Consider the following 15,308-nt stretch of genomic DNA (forward strand, 5'->3'; position numbering starts at 1 on the left):
GAGATTTATAGGAAGGGAGTGATCGTACCAGAGAGGGGACAGGGAGATCTGTCGGGATACTACCTGGGTTGGAGACTCTGAGCAAGGGAAGATTTGTTTCCCTTGAAGCAGTGAAGGTTGATCGGTGAATTGATTGAGGTGTATAAGATGGTGAGGGGAACAGATTGAGGAGGTGGGAAGGTGGTGTTTTCATTGTTTGACGGGTCAATAACCAGCCAGCATAGTCTCAAAGTAAGAGATGGAAAGTTAAGAGGAGACTTGAGGTAGTTTTGTTTCCACTTGGAGGGATAGGAGAGTGGGAGTTGCTGCCTTTGAGGGTGGGTGAGACCACAGCTCTTAGTCATTGAAGCAGCATTTCGATATTGACTTTTGTTGCCATTGCCCCCAGGGTCAGGGGCCAGGAGCTGGAAAATGGGATTAATGCAGTCAGATCTTTGTTCTTAGCCACTGATGCAATGGACTGTATGGGCTCCTTCTGTGCTGTAAATATCTGTTTCCAAGGACTCACCACATCAGTACAGTGACTACACGAGCAGGTCAGAGGCTGGGAATACTGTGGTGAGTAACTCACCTCCTGACTCCCCAAAGCCTGTCCACCATCTACAAGGTACAAGGCAGGAGGGTGATGGAATACTCCCCACTTGCCCTGGATGGGGGCAGCTCCAACAACACTCAAGAAGCTCAACACCATCCAGGATAAAGCAGCCGCTTGATTGGCACCACATCCTCAAACATCCCCTCCCTCCCCCACCGACCCTCAGTAGCAGCAGTGTGTACCAGCTACAAGATGCAGAAACTCACCAAAGATCCTCAGACAGCACCTTCCAAACCCCATGACCACTTCCATCTAGAAGGACAAGGGCAGCAGGTACATGGGAACACCACCCCCTGGAAGTTCCCCTCCAAGCCCCTCACCATCCTGACTTGGAAATATATCGCCCGTTCCTTCACTATCGCTGGGTCAGAATCCTGGAATTCCCTCCCTCAGGGCATTGTGGGTCACCCTGCAGCACATGGACTGCAGTTATTCAGGAAGGCAGCTCACCCCCACCTTCTCAAGGGGCAACTAGGGTCAACAACCACATTCCATGGAAAATAGATTTTAGAAATTTTGAAGAGAACAAATGCACCCTCTTTAACTTCCTGCCCCCGGATCCAATTGTCCAAAGAGAGCCCTGTACGGTGATAGTACACAGATCGCACCGACCTCAGACCCCACAGGCAACAGCCCCTGACCCCAGGAACTTGCAATTGCACCAGCAAAGTCTGACACTGCCCTCCGAGCTGGGGAGATGCTGGTTATCAGCTCCTGGAGTTCTGAAGGAGAGACACACAGGCCTGGAAATGTTACCATTCCCTGATCAATGTTTACCTTAATGTCAAAGCCTCGGATCCTGGGCACAGGGATAGCTGGTACCAGGTAATTCTTCACCCTGGGAACAGAAGGGAGTTACCAGCTTCATATCAGCCAGACCCACCCCCTCCCCCAACCCCCTCCCCCACCCTCCCCACCCAGACCCCCCTCACCCACCCCCCTCCCTCACTCACCCTCCCCATCCAGACCCACCCCCTCCCCCAACCCCCTCCCCCACCCTCCCCACCTAGACCCACCCCCTCCCCAACCCCCTTCACCCACACTCCCTCACTGTCCCCATCCAGACCCACCCCCTCCCCCAACCCCCTCACCCACCCTCCCCACCTAGACCCACCCCTTCACCCACCTCCCACCCTCCCCACCCAGACCCCCCTCACCCACCCCCCTCCCTCACTCACCCTCCCCATCCAGACCCACCCCCTCCCCCAACCCCCTCCCCCACCCTCCCCATCTAGACCCACCCCCTTCCTCCCCAACCCCCTTCACCCACACTCCCCCACCCTCCCCATCCAGACCCACCCCCTCCCCCAACCCCCTTCACCCACACTCCCTCACTGTCCCCATCCAGACCCACCCCCTCCCCCAACCCCCTCACCCACCCTCCCTACCTAGACCCACCCCCTCCCCCAATCCCCTCACCCACCCTCCCCACCTAGACCAACCCCCTCACCCACCCTCCCCACCTAGACCCACCCCTTCACCCACCTCCCATTCTCCCCACCCAGACCCCCCTCCCTCACTCACCCTCCCCATCCAGACCCACCCCCTCCCCCAACCCCCTTCACCCACCCTCCCTCACTGTCCCCATCCAGACCCACCCCTCTCCCAACCCCCTCACCCACCCTCCCCACCCCTTCACCCACCTCCCACCCTCCCCACCCAGACCCCCCCTCCACCCAACTCGCACCCTCCCCACCCAAACCCCCTCCCTCACTCACCCTCCCCATCCCTCACTCACCCTCCCCATCCAGACCCACCTCCTCCCCCACCCCCTTCACCCACCCTCCCTCACTGTCCCCACCCCAGACCCACCCTCCCTCACCCAGACCACCCCCTCCCCAATCCCCCTCACCCACCCTCCCTCACCTTCCTCACCCACCCCACCCAGACCCACCCCCTCCCCATCCCCCACCCAGACCCACCTCCTCCCCCACCCCCCTCACCCCAGACCCACCCCCTCCCCCACCCCCCTCACCCCAGACCCACCCCTTCACCGTCCCCACCCAGACCCACCTCCTCCCCCACCCCTTTCACCCCCCTCACCCTCCCCACCCCAGACCCACGTCCTGACCCTCCCCTCCCACCCCCACCCCACTCCTGCCCTCTCCTGGCCAGGTGGGGGTTCTGGCTGAGGTCAGTGGTGTATGCAGTGGTCCTGAGCTGTGTGGTTGGGTTAGTGACTTGGGTGATCAATGGATTGGGTTCGGGGGTCAAGGCTCACTCAGGGGTCAGGGGTGATGAGGGGTTCAGGGTGTTGGGCCAAGTGTCAGTGGTCGGCTCTGACTATTGGATGGATCTGGAACAGGAGGAGGGCCAAAGGCAATGGGTGGGTCAGGGGTCATAAGATGGGTCAGGTCAAGAGGAGGACCAAAGTTAAAGGTCAGAAAATGGATTGGGGTCAGTGAGTTGGGCATGAGGTCAGTAGAGTAAGGAGTTTACTTTCCAATGACCGACCCCAATGAACAAATCTCTGATTAATTCTTTACCTGTCAATCTTCATGATGAAGACAGCAATGAGAGCTAGTCCAATCAGACAGGACAGAGTCACAACCGCAATCCACACACCAGGCACCAATATCCCAGGGGCTGTGACACAGAAAGATAACATAAACCCCTGCCTCCTGTTGCCAGCGAAATATATCATTGTACATCCAACGCTGCCCTGATACCCTCTTCATCAGCTTTACACTTGGTTGTGAATTATCCTGTCAGTTAGCAAACACGAGGGCAGGATTGGAAGGTTTAAGGAAAGTTCACTTTGTGTTCACATTACTTGGAAAGTGAATAGTATTGAAAACAAGAGAATAAGACAAAGAGAGAACCTCTGAGTGTGTATGAAAGATGTGCTGAGGTAGAAACTGCCTGTGTTAGCAGCAGTGGTGTTTAGCAAGCTCCCAAACAGCTGGGGCATGAGAAAACCCTGCTGAAAACCTGCAGAAACCCAACAGTCTGGCTGAGAAGGTTAACGAATCCGTGTTCAGAGCGGTGAGAGCAGTTTGCTGAAGGAGCTTGTAAGGGACATTATCTAAAGGATTCGGAGACGTCGGTGTTGGACTGGGGTGGACAAAGTTAAAAATCACACAACACCAGGTTATAGTCCAACAGGTTTAATTGGAAGCACACTAGCTTTCGGAGTGTCGCTCCTTCATCAGGTGATAGTGGAGGACACAATTCTAAGGCACAGAATTTATAGCAAAACTTTAGTGTGATGTAACTGAAATTATACATTGAAAAATACCTTGATTTTCTGTTGAGTCTTTCATCTGTTCGAATGCCATGATAGTTTCACTTCTTTCATGTGTAAATCACAAAACCCTTTTTTTTAAAAGTTGCATTCTCAGGTGAGCTGTAACAATGAATGTTAGCTAGACAATACGTTGAAGGTGTTGGCCCCCTGTGTTCTCTGTCTATGACCTGATGTTTAGATTGATTCTAATCTAAAAAGTGAGATAACAGAGTTTTACATGAATTCATGCAGTTTTTGAGTAAAGTACAAAGTACCAGTTTAGAAGGCAGAGGGGAGAGCTAATAGAAACTTACAAGATAATACATGGTGCAGAAAGGGTGGACGCTGGGAGGTTGTTTCCGTTCGGTGGGGTGACTAGGGCCCGTGGGCACAGCTTAGAATTAGAGGGGGTCAATTTAGAACGGAAATGAGGAGACAGTTCTTCAGCCAGAGAGTGGTGGGCCTGTGGAATTCACTGCCACGGAGCACAGTGGAGGCCGGGACGGTAAATGTCTTCAAGGCAGAGACTGATAAATTCTTGATCTCGCAAGGAATTAAGGGCTACGGGGAGAGTGCGGGTAAGTGTAGTTGAAACGCCCATCAGCCATGATTAAATGGCAGAGTGGACAGGATGGGCCGAATGGCCTTACTTCCACTCCTATGTCGTATGGTCTAATTGATGGGAGTTTGAAGGGGAAAAGGGTGAGATTTGAATGTGTGGAATATTTATGTGGAAATAAAAGGGTAGATTCTTTATTTCCAATATTTGTCAAAAGGCCATTTCAAATAAATGTTGTCATGAAAACCAGCTTGTGCCTTTACCTTTCATGGTGAATGAACTTTGATGTTTTTATGTGAAAAGTTCATTGTACAGATGGTCAGCGACTGAGTTCTACAGCAAAGAGCAGAAACAAGGCTCAGGTCACCACCTGGGGCTCCTCTCTCATTAGAGAGACAGAGACAACTGCTGGGGGTTTCACCGGAGGGTCACTGTGCCTCAGGTGAGGGGAGAGGGTGACAGACAGAGTCCTTTATGGTCACCTCAGCCAGTGCAGGAATCAAACCTGGTCTTCCTCTGGCAAGACCCAATGTCACTGTCCGCCGGGATAGCAGGTGAGGTGAGGAATCTCAGCAAGATAGACATTCCCAGAATTGAAAAGGGAACATCTACAAATCTTTTAAAGAAATTAGTGCACGGAAAAGTACAGCCGAAAACAGGAGAGTCATTGTGAAGTGTATTACATGGACCATCATTATATTCCAACCTTTTCCGAGGCACTATTGGTTCGGAGAAAGGCTGACTGCACCTGAAACGTTTTGAGTTTTTCCAGCATCGACAGTGCTTTGTTTCTGAGCAGAATATTAAAATGGAATTGAGTAGCCAGCATTCTTCTGGGAGCACACACTGCTGCGGCTGGGCATTGGGGATGGGGGGGGGGAATATGGTTTCAAGGTCACAAGAATTGACCTGATGAAGGAGCGTCGCTCCGAAAGCTAGTGTGCTTCCAATTAAACCTGTTGGACTATAACCTGGTGTTGTGTGATTTTTAACTTAGTACATTCTCACATAAACCTTCTTCTTCCTCTTGACCAGAGATTCCACTTCTTTAGTAAACCATGGCTCCGCGCTTGACCACTCCCTCCCTGTCTGACAGGTACATACTTATCAAGGACACACAGTAGCTGTTCCTTGAATAAGCTCCACTTTTCAATTGTGCCCATCCCCTGCAGTTTCCTTCCCCATCCTATGCTTCCTAAATCTTGCCTAATCGCATCGTACTTGCCTTTCCCCCAGCTGTAACTCTTGCCCAGTGGTACACACCTATCCCTTTCCATCACTAAAGTAAACATAACAGAATCGTGAACGCTATCACCAAAGTGCTCACCTACTTCCAAGTCTAACACCTGACTGGGCTCATTACCCAGTACCAAATGTAATGTGGCTTCGCCCCTTGTTGGCCTGTCTACATACTGTGAGGAGAAAGTGAGGTCTGCAGATGCTGGAGATCAGAGCTGGAAATGTGTTGCTGGAAAAGCGCAGCAGGTCAGACAGCATCCAGGGAACAGGAGAATCGACGTTTCGGGCATAAGCCCTTCTTCAGGTTCCTGGATGCTGTCTGACCTGCTGCGCTTTTCCAGCAACACATTTTCAGCCCTGTCTACATACTGTGTCAGGAATCCCTCCTGCACACACTGGACAAAAACTGACCCATCTACAGAACTCGTACTGTAGTATTTCCATGAGAAAGTGAGGACAGCAGATGCTGGAGATCACGCCTCATCCTCCGCCTTGGGACCCTGCAACCACCCGGGATCAATGTGGATTTCATCAGCTTCTCATTTCCCCTTCCCCCAACATTATCCCAGTCCCAAGCCTCCAACTCAGCACCGCCCTCCGGACCTGTCCATCACTCCCCCCTCTGACCAATCACCTTCTCCCACACCTTCATCCACCTATCGCTTTCTTACCTACCTTTCCCCCAGCCCCACCCCACCCCCTCCCATTTATCTCTCAGCCCCAGCCCACAAGCCTCATTCCTGATGAAGGGCTCATGCCCGAAACGTCGATTCTCTTGCTCCTCGGATACTGCCTGACCTACTGTGTGTTTCCAGCACCACTCTCTGGACTATAGTATTCCCAGTCAGTATTTGGCAAGTTAAAGTCCCCCATAACAACTACCCTGTCTCTCTCACTCCTATCCAGAATCATCTTTGCTATCCTTTCCTCTGGAACTATTTGGAGGCCGATAGAAAACTCCCAACAGGGTGACCTCTCCTTTCCTGTTTCTAACCTCAGCCCATACTACCTCAGTTGACGAGTCCCCAAACATCCTTTCTACAACTGTAATACTGTCCTTGACCAACAATGCCACACCTCCCCCTCTTTTACCATCTTCTCTGTTCTTACTGAAACATCTGAATCCTGGAATCTGCAACAACCATTCCTGTCCCTGTTCTAACCATGTCTCCGAAATGGCCACAACATCGAAGTCCCAGGTACCAACCCATGCTGCAAGTTCACCACCTTATTCCGGATGCTCCTGGCGTTGAAGAAGACACACTTCAAACCAACTTCCTGCTTGTCAGTTAACTCTTGTGACCTTGAAACCATACCTCTGACCTGACTACTCTCAACCTCCTGTGCACTGGAACTACAATTCCGGTTCCCATCCCCCAGCTGAATTAGTTTCTGCAGGGGTCCCTCAGGGTCGTGTCCTCGGCCCAACCACCTTCAGCTGCTTCATCAATGACCTTCTCTCCACCGTAAGGTCAGGAGTGGGGATGTTCCCCAATGATTACACAGCATTCAGCACATTCACAACTCCTCAGGTACTCAAACAGTCCATGTTCAAATACAACAAGATCTGGACAATATCCAGGCTTGGGCTGACAAGAGACAAGTAACATTTGTGCCACACACATACCAGGCTATGACCATCATCAACAAGAGACAATCTAACCACCGCCCCTTGACATTCAGTGGTGTTACTGTCACTGGATCACCCCCTATCGTCATCCTGAGGATTACCATTGGTCAGAAACTTAACTGGACTCACCACATAGGTGCAGTGACTACACGAGCAGGTCAGAGGCTGGGAATACTGTGGTGAGTAACTCACCTCCTGACTCCCCAAAGCCTGTCCACCATCTACAAGGTACAAGGCAGGAGGGTGATGGAATACTCCCCGCTTGCCCTGGATGGGGGCAGCTCCAACAACACTCAAGAAGCTCAACACCATCCAGGATAAAGCAGCCGCTTGATTGGCACCACATCCTCAAACATCCCCTCCCTCCCCCACCGACCCTCAGTAGCAGCAGTGTGTACCAGCTACAAGATACCCTGCAGAAACTCACCAAAGATCCTCAGACTCCATCTTCCAATCCCACAGCCACTTCCATCTAGAAGGATATATCATTGTTCCTTTATTGCCTCTGGGTCAGAATCCTGGAATTCCCTCCCTCAGGGCATTGTGGGTCACCCTACAGCACCTGGACTGCAGCGGGTCAGGAAGGCAGCTCACCCCCACCTTCACAAGGGGCAACTAGGGATGGACAATAAATACTGGGCCCAGCCATTACTCTGGGTTCCTGGCCCAGAGATACCAGTACGAAACTCCCATTTGCCAGCCTCTGTGGGTACTGCAGCTCCTTCTCAGCCCCTCGCGACCCTGTTCTGCCCCTGTCCACCTCATGGATCAGGTCCACAGCTGACTGAGTGGCCATCTCTCTCAGTCCATTCCAAAGCCGTCACTATCGGAGTGGTGTTTGACCAAGCGGCGAGCGGACTTACCCAGGGGGGTGGTGATCAAGGACCGGGGGCTCCATTCACTCCAGGCGCCATGGTCGGCCTTACAGTGAACCTCAACCAGGTAGGCCGAGTGAGGCCAGAAACTGAAGGTAGTGAACTGTGTCTCCAAACCAACGTAAAAATACTGCCGAGACAGAGAGGGACATGGTGTTACAGGGAGCACAGAGAGAGAGGGACAGGGCATTACAGGGAGCACAGAGAGAGGGGGGACAGGGCATTACAGGGAGCACAGAGAGAGGGGGACAGGGCATTACAGGGAGCACAGAGAGAGAGGGACAGGGCATTACAGGGAGCACAGAGAGAGCGGGACAGGGCATTACAGGGAGCACAGAGAGAGAGGGACAGGGCATTACAGGGAGCACAGAGAGAGGGGGACAGGGCATTACAGGGAGCACAGAGAGAGAGGGACAGGGCATTACAGGGAGCACAGAGAGAGAGGGACAGGGCATTACAGGGAGCACAGAGAGAGGTGGACAGGGCATTACAGGGAGCACAGAGAGAGGGACAGGGCATTACAGGAACACAGAGAGAGGGACAGGGCATTACAGGGAGCACAGAGCGAGGGACAAGGCATTACAGGGAGCACAGAGAGAGGGACAGGGCATTACAGGGAGCACAGAGCGAGGGACAGGGCATTACAGGGAGCACAGAGAGAGGGACAGGGCATTACAGGGACCACACAGAGAGAGGGGGGACAGGGCATTACAGGGAGCACAGAGAGAGAGGGACAGGGCATTACAGGGAGCACAGAGAGAGGGACAGGGCATTACAGGGAGCACAGAGAGAGAGGGACAGGGCATTACAGGGAGCACAGAGAGAGAGGGACAGGGCATTACAGGGAGCACAGAGAGAGGGACAGGGCATTACAGGGAGCACAGAGAGAGAGGGACAGGGCATTACAGGGAGCACAGAGAGAGGGGGACAGGGCATTACAGGGAGCACAGAGAGAGGGACAGGGCATTACAGGAACACAGAGAGAGGGACAGGGCATTACAGGGAGCACAGAGCGAGGGACAAGGCATTACAGGGAGCACAGAGAGAGGGACAGGGCATTACAGGGAGCACAGAGCGAGGGACAGGGCATTACAGGGAGCACAGAGAGAGGGACAGGGCATTACAGGGACCACACAGAGAGAGGGGGGACAGGGCATTACAGGGAGCACAGAGAGAGAGGGACAGGGCATTACAGGGAGCACAGAGAGAGGGACAGGGCATTACAGGGAGCACAGAGAGAGAGGGACAGGGCATTACAGGGAGCACAGAGAGAGAGGGACAGGGCATTACAGGGAGCACAGAGAGAGGGACAGGGCATTACAGGGAGCACAGAGAGAGAGGGACAGGGCATTACAGGGAGCACAGAGAGAGGGGGACAGGGCATTACAGGGAGCACAGAGAGAGGGACAGGGAATTACAGGGAGCACAGAGCGAGGGACAGGGCATTACAGGGAGCACAGAGCGAGGGACAGAGCATTACAGGGAGCACAGAGAGAGGGACAGGGCATTACAGGGAGCACAGAGAGAGGGACAGGGCATTACAGGGAGCGCAGAGCGAGGGACAGGGCATTACAGGGAGCACAGAGGGAGGGACAAGGCATTACAGGGAGCACAGAGAGAGGGACAGGGCATTACAGGGAGCACAGAGCGAGGGACAGGGCATTACAGGGAGCACAGAGAGAGGGACAGGGCATTACAGGGACCACACAGAGAGAGGGGGGACAGGGCATTACAGGGAGCACAGAGAGAGAGGGACAGGGCATTACAGGGAGCACAGAGAGAGGGACAGGGCATTACAGGGAGCACAGAGAGAGAGGGACAGGGCATTACAGGGAGCACAGAGAGAGAGGGACAGGGCATTACAGGGAGCACAGAGAGAGGGACAGGGCATTACAGGGAGCACAGAGAGAGAGGGACAGGGCATTACAGGGAGCACAGAGAGAGGGGGACAGGGCATTACAGGGAGCACAGAGAGAGGGACAGGGCATTACAGGGAGCACAGAGCGAGGGACAGGGCATTACAGGGAGCACAGAGCGAGGGACAGAGCATTACAGGGAGCACAGAGAGAGGGACAGGGCATTACAGGGAGCACAGAGCGAGGGACAGGGCATTACAGGGAGCGCAGAGCGAGGGACAGGGCATTACAGGGAGCACAGAGAGAGGGACAGGGCATTACAGGGAGCACAGAGAGAGGGACAGGGCATTACAGGGACCACACAGAGAGAGGGGGGACAGGGCATTACAGGGAGCACAGAGAGAGGGACAGGGCATTGCAGGGAGCACAGAGAGAGAGAGGGACAGGGCATTACAGGGAGCACAGAGAGAGAGGGACAGGGCATTACAGGGAGCACAGAGAGAGGGACAGGGCATTACAGGGAGCAGAGAGAGAGGGACAGGGCATTACAGGGAGCACAGAGAGAGGGACAGGGCATTACAGGGAGCACAGAGAGAGAGGGACAGGGCATTACAGGGAGCACAGAGAGAGGGACAGGGCATTACAGGGAGCACAGAGAGAGGGGGACAGGGCATTACAGGTAGCACAGAGAGAGGGACAGGACATTACTGGGAGCACAGAGAGAGGGACAGGGCATTACAGGGAGCACAGAGAGAGGGGGACAGGGCATTACAGGGAGCACAGAGAGAGGGGGACAGGTAATTACAGGGAGCACAGAGAGAGGGACAGGGCATTACAGGGAACACAGAGAGATGGACAGGACATGACTGGGTGCACAGAGAGAGGGACAGGGCATTACAGGGAGCACAGAGAGAGAGAGGGACGGCAGAACAGGGAGCACAGAGAGAGGGGGACAGAGCATTACAGGGAGCACAGAGAGAGGGACAGGGCATTACAGGGAGCACAGAGAGAGGGGGACAGGGCATTACAGGGAGCACAGAGAGAGAGGGACAGGGCATTACAGGGAGCACAGAGAGAGAGGGACAGGGCATTACAGGGAGCACAGAGAGAGGGACAGGGCATTACAGGGAGCACAGAGAGAGAGGGACAGGGCATTACAGGGAGCACAGAGAGAGAGGGACAGGGCATTACAGGGAGCACAGAGAGAGGGGGACAGGGCATTACAGGGAGCACAGAGAGAGAGGGGACAGGGCATTACAGGGAGCACAGAGAGAGAGGGACAGGGCATTACAGGAAGCACAGAGAGAGAGGGACAGGGCATTACAGGGAGCACAGAGAGTGGGGGACAGGGCATTACAGGGAGCACAGAGAGAGAGGGACAGGGCATTACAGGGAGCACAGAGAGAGAGGGACAGGGTATTACAGGGAGCACAGAGAGAGGGGGGACAGGGCATTACAGGGAGCACAGAGAGAGAGGGACAGGGCATTACAGGGAGCACAGAGAGAGAGGGACAGGGTATTACAGGGAGCACATTGAGAGGGGGGGACAGGGCATTACAGGGAGCACAGAGAGAGGGGGACAGGGCATTACAGGGAGCACAGAGAGAGGGGGACAGGGCATTACAGGGAGCACAGAGAGAGAGGGACAGGGCATTACAGGGAGCACAGAGAGAGGGACAGGGCATTACAGGGAGCACAGAGAGAGGGGGACAGGGCATTACAGGGAGCACAGAGAGAGGGACAGGGCATTACAGGGAGCACAGAGAGAGAGGGACATGGCATTACAGGGAGCACAGAGAGAGAGGGACAGGACATTTCGGGGAGCACAGAGAGAGAGGGACAGGGCATTACAGGGAGCACAGAGAGAGGGGGACAGGGCATTACAGGGAGCACAGCGAGAGAGACAGGGCATTACAGGGAGCACAGAGAGAGGGGGACAGGGCATTACAGGGAGCACAGAGAGAGAGGGACAGGGCATTACAGGGAGCACAGAGAGAGAGGGGACAGGGCATTACAGGGAGCACAGAGAGAGGGGGGGACAGGGCATTACAGGGAGCACAGAGAGAGAGGGGACAGGGCATTACAGGGAGCACAGAGAGAGAGGGACAGGGCATTACAGGGAGCACAGAGAGAGAGGGACAGGGCATTACAGGGAGCACAGAGAGTGGGGGACAGGGCATTACAGGGAGCACAGAGAGAGAGGGACAGGGCATTACAGGGAGCACAGAGAGAGAGGGACAGGGTATTACAGGGAGCACAGAGAGAGGGGGGACAGGGCATTACAGGGAGCACAGAGAGAGAGGGACAGGACATTACAGGGAGCACAGAGAGAGAGGGACAGGGCATTACAGGGAGCACAGAGAGAGGGGGGACAGGGCATTACAGGGAGCACAGAGAGAGGGGGACAGGGCATTACAGGGAGCACAGAGAGAGAGGGACAGGGCATTACAGGGAGCACAGAGAGAGGGGGGACAGGGCATTACAGGGAGCACAGAGAGAGAGAGGGACAGGGCATTACAGGGAGCACAGAGAGAGGGGGGACAGGGCATTACAGGGAGCACAGAGAGAGGGGGACAGGGCATTACAGGGAGCACAGAGAGAGAGGGACAGGGCATTACAGGGAGCACAGAGAGAGGGAGGACAGGGCATTACAGGGAGCACAGAGAGAGAGAGGGACAGGGCATTACAGGGAGCACAGAGAGAGGGACAGGGCATTACAGGGAGCACAGAGAGAGGGGGACTGGGCATTACAGGGAGGACAGAGAGAGGGACAGGGCATTACAGGGAGCACAGAGAGAGGGGGGACAGGCCATTACAGGGAGCACAGAGAGAGGGACAGGGCATTACAGGGAGCACAGAGAGAGGGACAGGGCATTACAGGGAGCACAGAGAGAGGGACAGGGCATTACAGGGAGCACAGAGAGAGGGGGACAGGGCATTACAGGGAGCACAGAGAGAGGGACAGGGCATTACAGGAACACAGAGAGAGGGACAGGGCATTACAGGGAGCACAGAGCGAGGGACAAGGCATTACAGGGAGCACAGAGAGAGGGACAGGGCATTACAGGGAGCACAGAGCGAGGGACAGGGCATTACAGGGAGCACAGAGAGAGGGACAGGGCATTACAGGGACCACACAGAGAGAGGGGGGACAGGGCATTACAGGGAGCACAGAGAGAGAGGGACAGGGCATTACAGGGAGCACAGAGAGAGGGACAGGGCATTACAGGGAGCACAGAGAGAGAGGGACAGGGCATTACAGGGAGCACAGAGAGAGAGGGACAGGGCATTACAGGGAGCACAGAGAGAGGGACAGGGCATTACAGGGAGCACAGAGAGAGAGGGACAGGGCATTACAGGGAGCACAGAGAGAGGGGGACAGGGCATTACAGGGAGCACAGAGAGAGGGACAGGGCATTACAGGGAGCACAGAGCGAGGGACAGGGCATTACAGGGAGCACAGAGCGAGGGACAGAGCATTACAGGGAGCACAGAGAGAGGGACAGGGCATTACAGGGAGCACAGAGCGAGGGACAGGGCATTACAGGGAGCGCAGAGCGAGGGACAGGGCATTACAGGGAGCACAGAGAGAGGGACAGGGCATTACAGGGAGCACAGAGAGAGGGACAGGGCATTACAGGGACCACACAGAGAGAGGGGGGACAGGGCATTACAGGGAGCACAGAGAGAGGGACAGGGCATTGCAGGGAGCACAGAGAGAGAGAGGGACAGGGCATTACAGGGAGCACAGAGAGAGAGGGACAGGGCATTACAGGGAGCACAGAGAGAGGGACAGGACATTACAGGGAGCAGAGAGAGAGGGACAGGGCATTACAGGGAGCACAGAGAGAGGGACAGGGCATTACAGGGAGCACAGAGAGAGAGGGACAGGGCATTACAGGGAGCACAGAGAGAGGGACAGGGCATTACAGGGAGCACAGAGAGAGGGGGACAGGGCATTACAGGTAGCACAGAGAGAGGGACAGGACATTACTGGGAGCACAGAGAGAGGGACAGGGCATTACAGGGAGCACAGAGAGAGGGGGACAGGGCATTACAGGGAGCACAGAGAGAGGGGGACAGGTAATTACATGGAGCACAGAGAGAGGGACAGGGCATTACAGGGAACACAGAGAGATGGACAGGACATGACTGGGTGCACAGAGAGAGGGACAGGGCATTACAGGGAGCACAGAGAGAGAGGGACGGCAGAACAGGGAGCACAGAGAGAGGGGGACAGAGCATTACAGGGAGCACAGAGAGAGGGACAGGGCATTACAGGGAGCACAGAGAGAGGGGGACAGGGCATTACAGGGAGCACAGAGAGAGAGGGACAGGGCATTACAGGGAGCACAGAGAGAGAGGGACAGGGCATTACAGGGAGCACAGAGAGAGGGACAGGGCATTACAGGGAGCACAGAGAGAGAGGGACAGGGCATTACAGGGAGCACAGAGAGAGGGACAGGGCATTACAGGGAGCACAGAGAGAGGGGGACAGGGCATTACAGGGAGCACAGAGAGAGAGGGACAGGGCATTACAGGGAGCACAGAGAGAGAGGGACAGGGCATTACAGGGAGCACAGAGAGAGAGGGACAGGGCATTACAGGGAGCACAGAGAGTGGGGGACAGGGCATTACAGGGAGCACAGAGAGAGAGGGACAGGGCATTACAGGGAGCACAGAGAGAGAGGGACAGGGTATTACAGGGAGCACAGAGAGAGGGGGGACAGGGCATTACAGGGAGCACAGAGAGAGAGGGACAGGGCATTACAGGGAGCACAGAGAGAGAGCGACAGGGTATTACAGGGAGCACATTGAGAGGGGGGGACAGGGCATTACAGGGAGCACAGAGAGAGGGGGACAGGGCATTACAGGGAGCACAGAGAGAGGGACAGGGCATTACAGGAACACAGAGAGAGGGACAGGGCATTACAGGGAGCACAGAGCGAGGGACAAGGCATTACAGGGAGCACAGAGAGAGGGACAGGGCATTACAGGGAGCACAGAGCGAGGGACAGGGCATTACAGGGAGCACAGAGAGAGGGACAGGGCATTACAGGGACCACACAGAGAGAGGGGGGACAGGGCATTACAGGGAGCACAGAGAGAGAGGGACAGGGCATTACAGGGAGCACAGAGAGAGGGACAGGGCATTACAGGGAGCACAGAGAGAGAGGGACAGGGCATTACAGGGAGCACAGAGAGAGAGGGACAGGGCATTACAGGGAGCACAGAGAGAGGGACAGGGCATTACAGGGAGCACAGAGAGAGAGGGACAGGGCATTACAGGGAGCACAGAGAGAGGGGGACAGGGCATTACAGGGAGCA

General features: G+C 55.1%; 1 protein-coding gene across 2 annotated transcripts in view; it reads right to left on the bottom strand.

Annotated features, from left to right (window-relative positions):
• Positions 1 to 15,308, bottom strand: part of LOC148152043 (uncharacterized) — a 164,463-nt gene that overhangs the window by 80,055 nt on the left and 69,100 nt on the right. The window contains exons 1-4 of one of the 2 annotated variants that reach the window (XM_087993898.1): positions 4,136 to 4,443; positions 3,834 to 4,032; positions 3,082 to 3,181; positions 1,373 to 1,433 (exon numbers count right to left, since the gene is read on the bottom strand). In XM_087993898.1, coding sequence (XP_087850024.1) covers positions 1,373 to 1,433; positions 3,082 to 3,181; positions 3,834 to 3,873 — 201 coding nt within the window. In that variant the 5' untranslated portion in view covers positions 3,874 to 4,032; positions 4,136 to 4,443. Of the gene's footprint in view, positions 1 to 1,372; positions 1,434 to 3,081; positions 3,182 to 3,833; positions 4,033 to 4,135; positions 4,444 to 15,308 lie in introns of those variants that run through there. The other variant, XM_087993894.1, reaches the window with a different exon arrangement.

Source organism: Chiloscyllium plagiosum, unplaced genomic scaffold (genome assembly GCF_037043375.1).
Source record: "Chiloscyllium plagiosum isolate Xiang-an unplaced genomic scaffold, Cpla_swu_hap1 HiC_scaffold_2, whole genome shotgun sequence".
Classification (NCBI taxonomy): domain Eukaryota; kingdom Metazoa; phylum Chordata; class Chondrichthyes; order Orectolobiformes; family Hemiscylliidae; genus Chiloscyllium; species Chiloscyllium plagiosum.